This window comes from Ornithorhynchus anatinus, chromosome 14, assembly GCF_004115215.2.
Source record: "Ornithorhynchus anatinus isolate Pmale09 chromosome 14, mOrnAna1.pri.v4, whole genome shotgun sequence".
Taxonomy (NCBI): Eukaryota; Metazoa; Chordata; class Mammalia; order Monotremata; family Ornithorhynchidae; genus Ornithorhynchus; species Ornithorhynchus anatinus.
This window is the reverse complement of record NC_041741.1, coordinates 41,925,142-41,937,405: the sequence shown is the minus strand read 5'-3', so window position 1 is coordinate 41,937,405 and position 12,264 is coordinate 41,925,142. Positions and strand designations below refer to the sequence as shown.

General features: G+C 50.3%; 2 protein-coding genes across 3 annotated transcripts in view; one reads left to right on the top strand and one right to left on the bottom strand.

Moving 5' to 3' along the window:
- TIMP3 (TIMP metallopeptidase inhibitor 3) overlaps positions 1 to 2,601 on the bottom strand; it is a 55,506-nt gene extending 52,905 nt beyond the window's left edge. Inside the window, exon 1 of the mRNA XM_029078856.1 lies at positions 2,436 to 2,601. Coding sequence (XP_028934689.1) covers positions 2,436 to 2,556 — 121 coding nt within the window. The 5' untranslated portion in view covers positions 2,557 to 2,601. The remainder of the gene's footprint in view (positions 1 to 2,435) is intronic.
- The window catches only part of SYN3 (synapsin III), a 337,780-nt gene that overhangs the window by 160,956 nt on the left and 164,560 nt on the right, over positions 1 to 12,264 (top strand). The window lies entirely within an intron of this gene.

The window sequence follows — 12,264 nt, the reverse complement described above, 5'->3', positions numbered from 1 at the left end:
TTTAGCACCTCCATTACTTTTGTCATTATTGCAGTGGAAACTTAGATCTATTCCAAACGTCCCGGCTCTTCCGAGCCCTGGGTTGATCGGATCTGCTTCTCCGTTCTAGGCTTCTTCAGTCGCCCAACCCGTTCAAGCCCCGAATCGGTAAATTCTGCACTCTTCCATTTGGTAACAGCCCCTCTCTGCCAGCCCTCGGCTTTCCAGAAACAGAAAACGGGAAACTAGTTGGAGATTTGGGGAGGTTTCTTATTTTTTTTTTTTTTTTTTTAAAGAGGGAGAGTTTCCAGAAATTTATCCAACTTGCCGATTTTGACAACTGCGAGCCGGGATATCCCTTATTTAATACCCTCTCCCACTTGCTACCAACACTTTCAAAAACATTTTCTCTTGAGGGTGAGGGCCAACTTTCCGACATTTTCATCGTTCCACCAGTTGCTTCTCATCCCCGAAACTTGACTCTTCTGCACTTCTTACCGTTAACACCTCGTTAAGCGTCAATAACGAGCGTTCTACCAACACTCAGTCCATCCTATTTATTAGACGCTTACGGTGTGCACAGCTTTGTACTAAGCATTTAGCAGACTGACAGACAGTCGATAGCATTTTTCGATGGGGACTAAGAGGCAAATTCAAAAAAAAAAAAACCCCAAAACCGCTACAGTATTCTCTTTAACGTTGTCACTGACCCTGTGTGGTTTGGATTAGATCTTTTAAAGTCCAACATTCTCTCTCCCCAGACCCTCGTTCCCTCTAAAAGTTGCAGCAGAAGAATCTGGGAGAATCCCTCTTTCTTTCCCCCTCCCATTCCCCTCCTTCTCCTTAGGAACTTTCTAGCTGCCGTGAGATCTGCTGCTACTACTTAGAGAAGCAGCGTGGCTCGGTGGAAAGAGAACGGGCTTTGGAGTCCGAGGTGATGGGTTCGAATCGCGGCTCCACCACTTGTCAGCCGGGTGACTGTGGGCAAGTCACTTCACTTCTCTGGGCCTCATCTGTAAAATGGGGATTAAGACGGGGGACAACCTGATTCCCTTGTGTCTACCCCAGCGCTTAGAATAATAATAATAATGTCGGTATTTGCTAAGCGCTTACTACGTGCAGAGCACTGTTCTAAGCGCTGGTGCTCTGCACATAGTGAGCACTTAACAAATACCGACATTATTACCAGGACACCTGCCTTTCTTCGTAGGAAGGTAAATGGAGTTAACTGGGATTTCCCAGCTGAGGAACAGGTTCTTTGGGACTGGGCCAGGAGAAGGAGCTGGGGACACATAGGAACACGCGGGGAGCGCATGCACACATTCACACACACATGCATCACACACAGACACCCCTACACACACCTCCCCAACACACATACATACACAAAAAGCGGGTCCATCCGTAGCCCATCTCGAACCGCCCAGGGCAGAGAAGCAGCGTGGCTCAGTAGCCAGAGCCCGGGCTTGGGAGTCAGAGGTCGTGGGTTCTAATCCCGCTCCGCCACTTGTCAGCTCTGTCACTTTGGGCAAGACCGTTCGCTTCTCTGGGCCTCGCGTGGGACAACCTGATTCCCTCCTATCTCCCCCAGCCCTCAGAACGGTGCTCGGCGCATACTAAGCGCTTAAATGCCATCATTATTACTATTCGTACCCCAGCGCTTAGACCAGAGCTCGGCACATAGCGAGCGTTCAACAGATGCCATCGTTAGTGTTATGAATAATAATAATGTTGGTATTTGTTAAGCGCTTACTATGTGCCGAGCACTGTTCTAAGCGCTGGGGTAGACCTAGGGGAATCAGGTCGTCCCACGTGGGGCTCACGGTCTTCATCCTCATTTTACAGATGAGGGAACTGAGGCACAGAGAAGTGAAGGTACTCGCCCACAGTCACACAGCCGACAAGGGGCAGAGCTGGGATTCGAACTCATGAGCCCTGACTCCAAAGCCCGTGCTCTTTCCACTGAGCCATTATCACCCCAGCGCTTAGAACAGTGCTTCGCACATAGCGAACGCTTAGAAAAAAATCATTCGCATTACTGTTATTACCCCAGCGCTTAGAACAGTGCCAGGCACATCATAAGCGCTTAAGAAATGCCATCATCCGTGTCACTATCACTTCCCCGGCGCTTACAACAGTGCTCGGCACATAGTGAGCGCTTAAGAAATGCCATCATCCGTGTCACTATCACTTCCCCGGCGCTCAGAACAGGGCTCGGCACATAGTGAGAGTTTAAGAAATGCCATCATCCGCGTTGCTGTCATTACCCCGGCGCTCAGAACGGTGCTCGGCACACAGTGAGCGCTTAAGAAATGCCATCCTCCGTAGGACTGTTATCACTCCGGCGCTCAGCACAGAGTAAGCGCTGAAGAAATGCCCTCCTTAGCGGCGGCGGCGGCGGCGTTGGAGGGCCGCCCTCCCGCCGCCCCGGCGGCGTCTCCCCCAGCCCCCCTTACCGACGTCGGAGTTGCAGAAGGCTTCCTGGGGGTGGCTGGGGGAGCAAGTGCAGGCCTCCGCCCCCGAGTCGTCGAGGGTCCAGCTGCCCAGGAGCATGACGAGGCTGAGCCAGAGGGCCATGGCTGGTCCCGGCCGCTCGCCTCAGCCTCCCTCTCTCTCTCTCCCCGCCGTGCTGGGCGCCGGCCCACTTATAGGCTGGACGCCCCGGCCCCTCCCCCGCCTCCCCTCGGACCGCCGGGCTCCTCCTCTCTCTCTCTTCCCCCCACCACGGCCAGGGGACCAAGGCCTATTACCTCATCTCTCCTCCTCCTCCTCCTCCTCCTCCTGCAGAGGCGGGGCACCTGGTACGTTTCAGATCCTTATAGGGAATAATGTGGACCGGGAGCGGGAGGGCCCCGTCTGCTTCGCCTTCCCCTCCCTCCTCGGGGTGGAAGGACGGAGAGAGGGAGGCCGGAATGCCCCCCTACCTGGCCTGCTCCCCGGAGGGGGGCCACCCTCCCGGCCCCGGTGCACATCCATCCCCCCGCCCCCGCCCCACATCCGAGGTGGGCAGGTGGAGAGCAGCCCGGCTTCGCAGAGAGGCCCACGGCGCCTTTCCCCCCTTCCCGGGGAAGGGCGGAGGGGCTGAGCCCCGGCAAACCCCACGCAGATGGCAGATGATACTTTTTTCTCATCCTCCCCCGCCGGGAGGGGAATCTGTCGGGCGACCCCTTGGCCGGAGTTCTGGGGCAAAGAGGAGAAGGGAGCAAAGAAGCGAAGCGCATCGGGACGGGAACTGGGGGAGAGAGGGGAGGTGGCCTGCTGGGGGTGGGAGCCTTGGGGGGGGGGGTTAGTCTTCCTCGTCCCCTCCCCACCTCCCCCCAAATTCCCATCCTGGCCCCCCAAGGCTCCCACCCCTAGCAGCCCGGCTCCGGGCTTTAGTTTCCTCGTCCCCTTCCCACCTCCCCCCAATTCCCATCCTGGCCCCCCAAGGCTCCCACCCCTAGCAGCCCGGCTCCGGGCTTTAGTTTCCTCGTCCCCTTCCCACCTCCCCCCAATTCCCATCCTGGCCCCCCAAGGCTCCCACCCCTAGCAGCCCGGCTCCGGGCTTTAGTTTCCTCGTCCCCTCCCCACCTCCCCCCAATTCCCATCCTGGCCCCCCAAGGCTCCCACCCCTAGCAGCCCGGCCCCGGGCTTTAGTTTCCTCGTCCCCTTCCCACCTCCCCCCAATTCCCATCCTGGCCCCCCAGGGCTCCCACCCCTAGCAGCCCGGCCCCGGGCTTTAGTTTCCTCGTCCCCTTCCCACCTCCCCCCAATTCCCATCCTGGCCCCTCAGGGCTCCCACCTCTAGCAGGCCGGCTCCGGGCTTTAGTCTTCCTCGTCCCCTTCCCACCTCCCCCATTTCCCATCCTGGCCCCCTCCAAGGCTCCCACCTCTAGCAGGCCGCCTCCCCTCTTCCCCCCCAACGCCCCCACTCCGATAATCTCCTCTCTCACACACACATTGCTGTGGTTACTTGGAGGATAAATCAATAGGGCTTACTTCAGAGACGTTTAGGAATCGGTTTGGGAATGTTAATAGGAAACACGCTGGTTCTCTTTTCAGAAATCTAAAATACGGGACAATGCGCGCTATCCCAGAAATGCACTTCGCCGCCACATCGTACCCAGTTCTCCCTCTCCTTAGTCGAATTGCCACGCGGGCGCCAGGTGATCCTTCGGTTGGGGTGAAGCGAAGGGGAGCGACCCCGGGCTCTCGATTGAACTCGGACACTCAGTTCTCCCCTTTCGAGTGGGTTTCAGCGGATGGTTTCAGCCTGCGGCGGAAGTGCTTCGCGGTCTCTAGCTTCCTGGGAATTAGCGACCCTTAAATCGGATTATATGTGCAGGGAACCTATCTGTTAATTCTGTTGAATTGTACTCTCCCAAACGCTTAGTGCGGTGCTCCGTACATAGTAAGCGCTGAATAGATTCCGTCGATTGGGTGAGATCCTTCATAACCCACCTGGAATTGCACAGTTTTCTTTATGCAGACAGGTGCGAATGGCAAAAAAAAAGGCAACCTCTCAGACAAGCTTTTGGGGAACCATCAGTGACAGTATCGAGCCACTAAATTTATCACGCTTTTATGCTTTGGGGTTTCCCGAGATTTACTCTTCAATTATTGTTCGATGGGCAGGTTTCAAAGACCTACCGACAATTCCAAAGGACCAGTTCAGGCTTCCTGTTGGATGCTCTGGTTTAGTCGGGGAAAAGGGGCCAGTAATAATAATGATAATAATAATAATAATATTCATCCCGTTGTACGGTCTGTCAAAAGGAAGGCGGGAGGGCAAAGAGCAACTCTGATCTCTCCGAGGCGAAGTCTCGCTTGGGGTCAGTGTGAGGTAGGTGATTTCTCCTGGAGCCTGCCAGAGGGTCATAATGCCAGCAGTAGGCTCATTAGGGAAGCAACTGATTATGGGAACCCCTTAATTAAGTAATCTAAAGAGTTCATCTGATTGCTCTTCCAACTAACAGATTGTGAAATGTTTATGATGTATTTTCCTTGGCAACCCCCTCTCCCTCTGCCCCACGTGTTGAGAACGGGTGATCCGGGTCTCAGGGAACACAAGACGAAGAATAGCAGGAACACAAGAGGGAGAAGAAGGGGAGAGTCACTGTTCTGTCCAGAAGACCCAACCTGCTCTATGAGCCAGCCATCTGTATGGCCTGCTTTCTTAATGACATGTTGAGAAGGGTAGGATTTTTTTCCAGGGGTTTAATAGTAAGCAGTTGCCAACTCGCCTTCTTCCCAGAGAGACAAAGACAATCATAGAGTCAGAGAACTGGGCGAGATCAAAAGAGGTAACCAAGTACATCCCCATGTCTCCATCCCCATGTCTCCAGGTGCAGCTGAATTAGTCCCATAATAGGCAGAATAACGTGTACCCTTAAAATTTTCCAGAGATAAACCGAATACTCGAAAATCTCCCTCGGCAGTACATTCCAGTGGCTCAGAACTCATTGACCGTGTCTGCTCTGGGCCAACGTAAATCGATTTCACATTAGGCTCTACCTGTTTATTAGCGATGCCGCTGGTAACTGACGTCGGTCAGTGGTCAGTCGGTGGTATTTATTGAGCACTTATTCTGGGCAGAGCACTGTACTAAATGCTTGAGAGAGTATAATACAACAGAGTTGGTAAGCATGTTCCCTGTTCAGTAGGAGCTTACAGTCTAGAGTGGGATTCAGAGCTTAATATAAATAATCATTATCTACTTAAGTGCTGTGGGGTGAATATCCAGTACCTATGTGGTACAGGTCTAAGTGCAGAGGTGATGCAAAAACGGGAGAGAGTATGGGAGAAGAGGGCTTATTCAGAGAAGACCTCTTGGAGGAGACGTGATTTTAATGAGGGTTATTAATTCATTGATTATGGCACTCGTCAAGTGCTTACTGTGTGCCAACCACTGTTCTAAGCGCTGGGGTGCTTACAAAGGTAATCAGGTTGTCCCACGTGGGACTCGCAGTCTTAATTCTCATTTTACAGATGAGGTAACTGAGGCACAGAGAAGTTAAGTGGCCTGCCCAAGGTCACACAACAGACAAGTGGCTGAGACAGGATTAGAACCCATGTCCTCTGACTCCCAAGACCGGGCTCTTTCCACTAAGCCAAACGCTGTGTCTGCCAGCTGCCGTTAGAGGGTTCTTGGTGTTGTGATTCAGCTCAAAACTGAAAATTATCATGGGTAGACAGGGATTTTTTTTCTCCATATGATTGCATCTTCATGCTGGCTCTTGATTGGTTCAGAAGTCTGCCTGATTGCCCCCCCGGGCGATCCCAAAGACTTAAAAGCTCTGGACCCCTCTCCATCTTCCCAGGTGCTAAGCTGGCTGGGATCTAGAATCTTCCCCAGGATTTTCAGGGCAGCATCAAGGTGACAAGTTAGAAATAGGAGCTCCTTGAAGGCAGGAATCACATCTACCATCTCCGGTGTATTGCACTCTCCCGAACGCTTAGTACAGTGCTCTGTACAAAGTGAGTGCTCAATAAATACCATCGGTTGATTGACTGGCTCACTAGTTGGTAGGGGGATGGAAAAGGAGAAGATGTGACTGCCGAGGTCCAGAACATTAGTCGTGTTAGAAAGGCACGGTGTCCGTTGGCATTAAATTGGCATTTAACTTTGGGTTCACTCTGGGCAAATCTGCCACCCCATTACCACCGCCATCGACATTTATTGAGCACCAGCTGTAGTAAGAGAACTGCGGGAGGTGCTTGGGAGGCCTACAGAAGAAGTAGTGCCCTCAGACAGCTTGCAATCTAAAGGAAGACAAGCAGACGTAAATGGATAAGCTATACAGTAGTTCAAAGAGATTGAGAATAGACAGGTGGATGAATAAATCGATCGCTTTACATATAAAGGCGAGAGAAGCGGATAAGAATGTTGAGGTGACTGAGGGAGTGGCACGATTGAGAAATCGGAGGAGTCAATCAAGGAATGTCTCGGGGACGAAGCGGCTTTTAAGAAGGGCTTTGAAGGAGGGCATTGTTCGATCAGGTGAGACAGAGTCCCACACAGACGCAAGTTTGGTGTTGGAAAGTTTTTTTCTAAAGCAGAGCCTGAATCTCTTCTGCTGCAATTTAAAACGTATTAAAATTCTGGGCAGAGTTCTTGCATTCCAGAAAATGATAAGGCCTGCCAGGTTCACGGATAGGCAGTGATTGCCGTAATAATAATCACTCTCTGCCATGACAGACAAAGTTGCTTTTTGGAAATGTTTATCCTCTGGGTTCATTTCCTCTGCTACTGCCGGCTCTTCCGTTTTATTCTATCGACCTCCCGGGTTTCTGAGCCGGGCTATTGCCGTGTGACGTGTGCAAATACATCCCTTTAGGAAATAAATGAGAAAGGGAAGAGGAATATCCGGATATTCGGTTGGACTTTAAGAATACAACTTATGGGGTAGACCAGATCCTGACATGGAGCTCTCTCGGGTTACCGTTGCCGGAAAAAGATTTACAAACTGCCCCAGAATCGGCCGGAGAATTAGTTGGCAGTCTTCCACGGATCCGTATGGGGTTGGAAACGCGAAATTTTCAGAGGGGCCGGTGACAGAAAGGAAGGAGAGAAGGCGCCTCGGCGACCGGTGTGCTGGGCTCGTTCGGCCTCAGAGCCTGAATTTGTCTACCACCTCAGTTACATTGTACTGTCCCAAGCGCTTAGTACAGTGCACAGAGTAAGCGCTCCGTAAATACGATTGATTGATTGATTGATTGATTGGAGAGGTGGGGCAGGGTGGCTTCCAAAAAACTTGCAGATTCCTGAGGGAATTGTGCCGTTCATCGGGCGATGGATTCTCTTCCCTGTGCAGCAGCTCTGGATTGAGGCAATCCCCGAGTTTAGGACTAGGGGGAGATGTACTGCCGGGGAATTCTCTTCCCGGAGAGAAAGACAGCAGGTTGGACTCTCACAGGGGAAAATGAGGCACCGATCCACAGGAGTCGGTGGGGACTTTAAGTCTGGGGCGAAGCTATCTCGGAATCCGGCATCCTTCTCCACCCCAAGATTGGCCGGCGTTCCGTCTTTGAGGACGAAATCCAGCTGGATCCTGGCATTTGCAGTAGAATAAGGGAACGTCAATTACATAAATGCAGAATGGAGTTGACGGCCAGTTGACGATGTCGCTTCAGCAACCAACCCTCAGAGGCTTGAAGATATCACGGGTCTGGCCCTCTGGACAGAGGCAAGAGTAGGTGGAGAGAAATCTTCCAAACTGGGATCGTCAGTGAATCTCGAACAGTGTAAAGGAAAGAGTCCGTAGGCGATACTGTTTCCCTCCTGAAAAGTGGCATGTTGCCAAATTGTACAGTCCAAGAGCTTAGTACTCAGTGCTCCGCACGTAGTAAGCGCTCAATAAATTCTGTTGAATGGATGAATAAAGACCGTTTGATACTCACCCCGATCTCCTTTGACTCTACTATTTCCCCTGTTTGTCATTTATTTAAATGTTTGTCTCCTTCGGGAGACTGTAAGCTTCTTGTGGGCAAGGATTGCATCTGTCAGCTCTATTCTATTGTACTTCTCTAAGTGCTTTGGTACCGTGCTCTGCATCCAGTAGGCACTCAATAAATACCACCGATTGATTGCTCGATTGCTGGAGCTTGTTGCCTATCAGGGATCCATCAGAGAGGGGAGAGGGCTCTCACTGGCTACTAAGGGGCCTGGAATTGGGGGGAGAGGGGAGCAAAGAGGGGCAAATTTACTCCACTGTCAATGTATACGTGTTATGGGTGCCCCCTTAATAATAATAATAATAATAATGTTGGTATTTGTTAAGCGCTTACTACGTGCAGAGCACTGTTCTAAGCGCTGGGGGAGATACAGGGTAATCAGGTCGTCCCACGTGAGGCTCACAGTTAATCCCCATTTTACAGATGAGGGAACTGAGGCACAGAGAAGTGAAGTGACTCGCCCACAGTCATACAGCTGACAAGTGGCAGAGCCGGGAGTCGAACCCATGACCTCTGACTCCGAAGCCCAGGCTCTTTCCACTGAGCCATGGAATTATGGTATTTGTTAAGCACTTACTGTGTGCAGAGCACTGTTCTAAGCACAGGATAATCAGATTGTCCCATGTGGGGCTCACATTTTTTAATCCCCACTTTTGCAGATGAGGCAGCTGAGGCACGGAGAAGTTAAGTGGCCTCGCCTAAGGTCACACAGCAGACGAGTGGCGGAGCCGGCATTAGAACCCACACCCTGTGACTCCCAAGCCCAGGCTCTTTCCACTAAGCCACGCTGCTTCTCCCTCGTAAATGCACCTAGGGGAAGGCATTGAGCTAAGCATTTGAAAAGCAGCATGGCGTAGTGGATAGAGCACAGGCCTGGGAATGAGAAGGTCATGAGTTCTAATCCAGGTTCTGCCACTTGTCTGCTGTGTGATCTTGAGCAAGTCACTTTACTTCTCCGTGCTTCAGTTCCCTCATCTGTAAAATGGGGATTGAGACCGGGAGCCTCATGTGGGACAGGGACTTGCTTGTATTTACCGGTACGGTGCCTGGCACATAGTAAGTGCTTCACAAATACCATCTTTTTTTATCATTATTTGGGAGAGAGCATCTGCTAGAGGAAGAACACTGTGCTAGATGTACCATTTCTGAGGCTTCAGTAGAAACAGCTCCTCCAAACAAACCTCACCATCGCTCAGAATGTAACTCATATTAACCCCTGATTTCTAAAAGCAGCAAGTACCACTGACCCCCAAGATTATCTTTCAGGCAGTCCAAACCCTGTGACTTGCTATCTTGCCAAGCTCTGGCTAACCAAGATGATTAGTCCTCCGCACCTCTATCTCAGGGGCTCCCTCCATGTGCTCCACTGCAGCAGGGGAGAAACACCTTTCCTCTCTGGAGCCTATTCCATGCCTGTAAAATTCCCAAGTGTCTCTCATCCCTCTTGCCTCGTGCCGGTCCAGACCGTAGACGGTCTCCCGGCTGAACTGACGGGGGCTTTCCCTCGGTGTCCTTTTCATGGGGGTCGGCCTCTCTCAGTTTCTCCCAGTTGATTTTCAGGAGCCTGCCCGATAGGGATGTTTGTATATTGGGGGTGTTATCATTTAAACACCACCAGCAGACCGGGCAACCTACTATAGGGTGTCTGACACGTCCGCCAGCTACGTCTCAAGGAATTGTTACAGGTTCTTTTTGTCACGGTTCAGCACAGGAGAACTGAAAAGCATTCCGAACGGACAGGACGTTTTCATTTTTTCCATGCAGTTGAAGGAGATGAATCGGATGAAGAGAAACTTGAGGGGGGAAATGCTCTTCCCTTTCTTCTACCAGACAACTTCTGTGAGTTTGTCCTAAAAGCAAGTCATTTCTATGTGATGTTTCCGGAGGCTGGGCCCTCAGAAAACTACGGGAGGGTATTGCACGTGTATCTGCCGGAAAAGAAAAGTTAGAAAAGAACCATGCCGGCGCCAGGCTAGCTGAGCTTCCGATCGCCGGGAGGCAGCCAAAGATGAAGCAACCCCGAAAATACGCTTCGGGAGATGGGACCGATCGCTTTCCCTCAGTCTGCTCCTTGTCTGCTGCGTGACCTTGGACAAGTCATTTAACTTCTCTGTGCCTCAGTTACCTCATCTGTAAAATGGGGATTAAGACTGTGAGCCCCATGTGGGACATGGACTGTGTCCAACCTGATCAGCTTGTATCTACCCCGGAGCTTAGTAGAGTGCCTGGCACACAGTAAGCGCTTAACAAATACCATTTAAAAAAAAAAAGATTAGCACACGTCGTTCGACACACAGCAAAGAGATTTACCTTTGTCCTCCCTCCCCCATTACTCCGCTCTAAAATCTTAACTCAAAGATGACCTTCTTTCGGGAGATTCCTTATCAACTGTACCCATTCGGCTCCCACAGCACAATCCATGACTGTTCTTCTCCCTCACCCCATTCTTGAAATTTGGGGTAGTCTCTTTTGCTACAGGGGGATAGTTGGGTTCTTGAAGAACCTCATGTTATGAGGAGATTGCTTTAAAACAGCCATAGAGTTAATGGATTCCATGCCTGCCATTTTTCAATACGAATTCCTGAATTATTATCGTCACAAGCGGAATACCTTACCCCTTCACCACTCCTTGTTATTCTACTGTATTAAATTAAATTCATCCAGTCCTAGAACTCTATCGGAACTCTATCCAAGGAAAATCTGCTCATGCCTTGATCGCGGCTGTTTCTTTTCACCTTGCATCATTATGTATCCAGACAGATGAGTACTGTGGGAAGATCATTCCCTTTCTGGCCAAAATGCACCCTGAAAATGCTTAATCTGGCCAAACTGTACTGTAGAGTTGCAAAAATACAATGAGACAGAAGTGCTGTATGGGATAGTGCAGTAGCCCGAGGCAGACACTGGAAGTCATAGAAGCATCACTCGACTGACACCACGCTCATTCATGCAAACATTTCTTCTTCCACTAAATCTAACTGCACCAACCTGTGACTTGTGTTCTACCCAGAACAGATATTTTATTTGGGAAGAACTTTTCCTGAACTTCCATCCTGTTTTATCCAAACTGTTCGATGAAAACACCTTATGGCAAAAAGGACTGAATGTACTGATTTATTTTTACATCCTTCTTGTCTGCCCCATAAGTTCTTTGAGAGCAGGAACTGTGACTTTTTCCTTAAAGTGTACATCTAGCTCCTAGTATAGCGATATGCTCTCCGAGGGTTGTTCAGTCAATACTTGATACTTTATAAGGACAATAGGAGATATCATATAAGTGCTTGCTATTTCAAAACCGGTCCTAAAATTCTAGAAGATTTTTAACTAGAAAACAAAAGATTTCTGTTGGTCGGTTAATTGCAGAAAATTTTTTAGTTTGGTTTTTTTGGTTTGGTTTGTGCTCTTAGATGTTATTTTTTTGTTTCTGCGGAGATTCAAATGGGTCTGTCTGGTTGGTTTGGCTAATGTCTTCTGACTTTTAGCCTAGTTTCTAAAGGAAAAAGAAGAGTGATGTCTTCCTGTGTGAGTTTCAAGAGGCGGGGGAACCCCTTAAAATCCCACATGACAATTAGGGTACCAATGCAACAAAAAGGCAATGTGTTGCACTGGGACAAGGAGGGCTTCAAAATGGTGGCCAAAATCAGACCATGTCACAGTAAGACAGGTAGGGCCCCTATTTACCAAAAACATTTTGGGCGATTTTCATGAAGACCCTTACCCAGATGGAGCCAGGTGCCACGGGGAGTGAACGCAACAGTACAGCAAGGGTGTGTATTTGCCGGCACGCAATGTGTAAGAGACGGTGGTCATGCGTTGGTCTTAACCGCGCTCACAGTCACTGATAAAAACTAC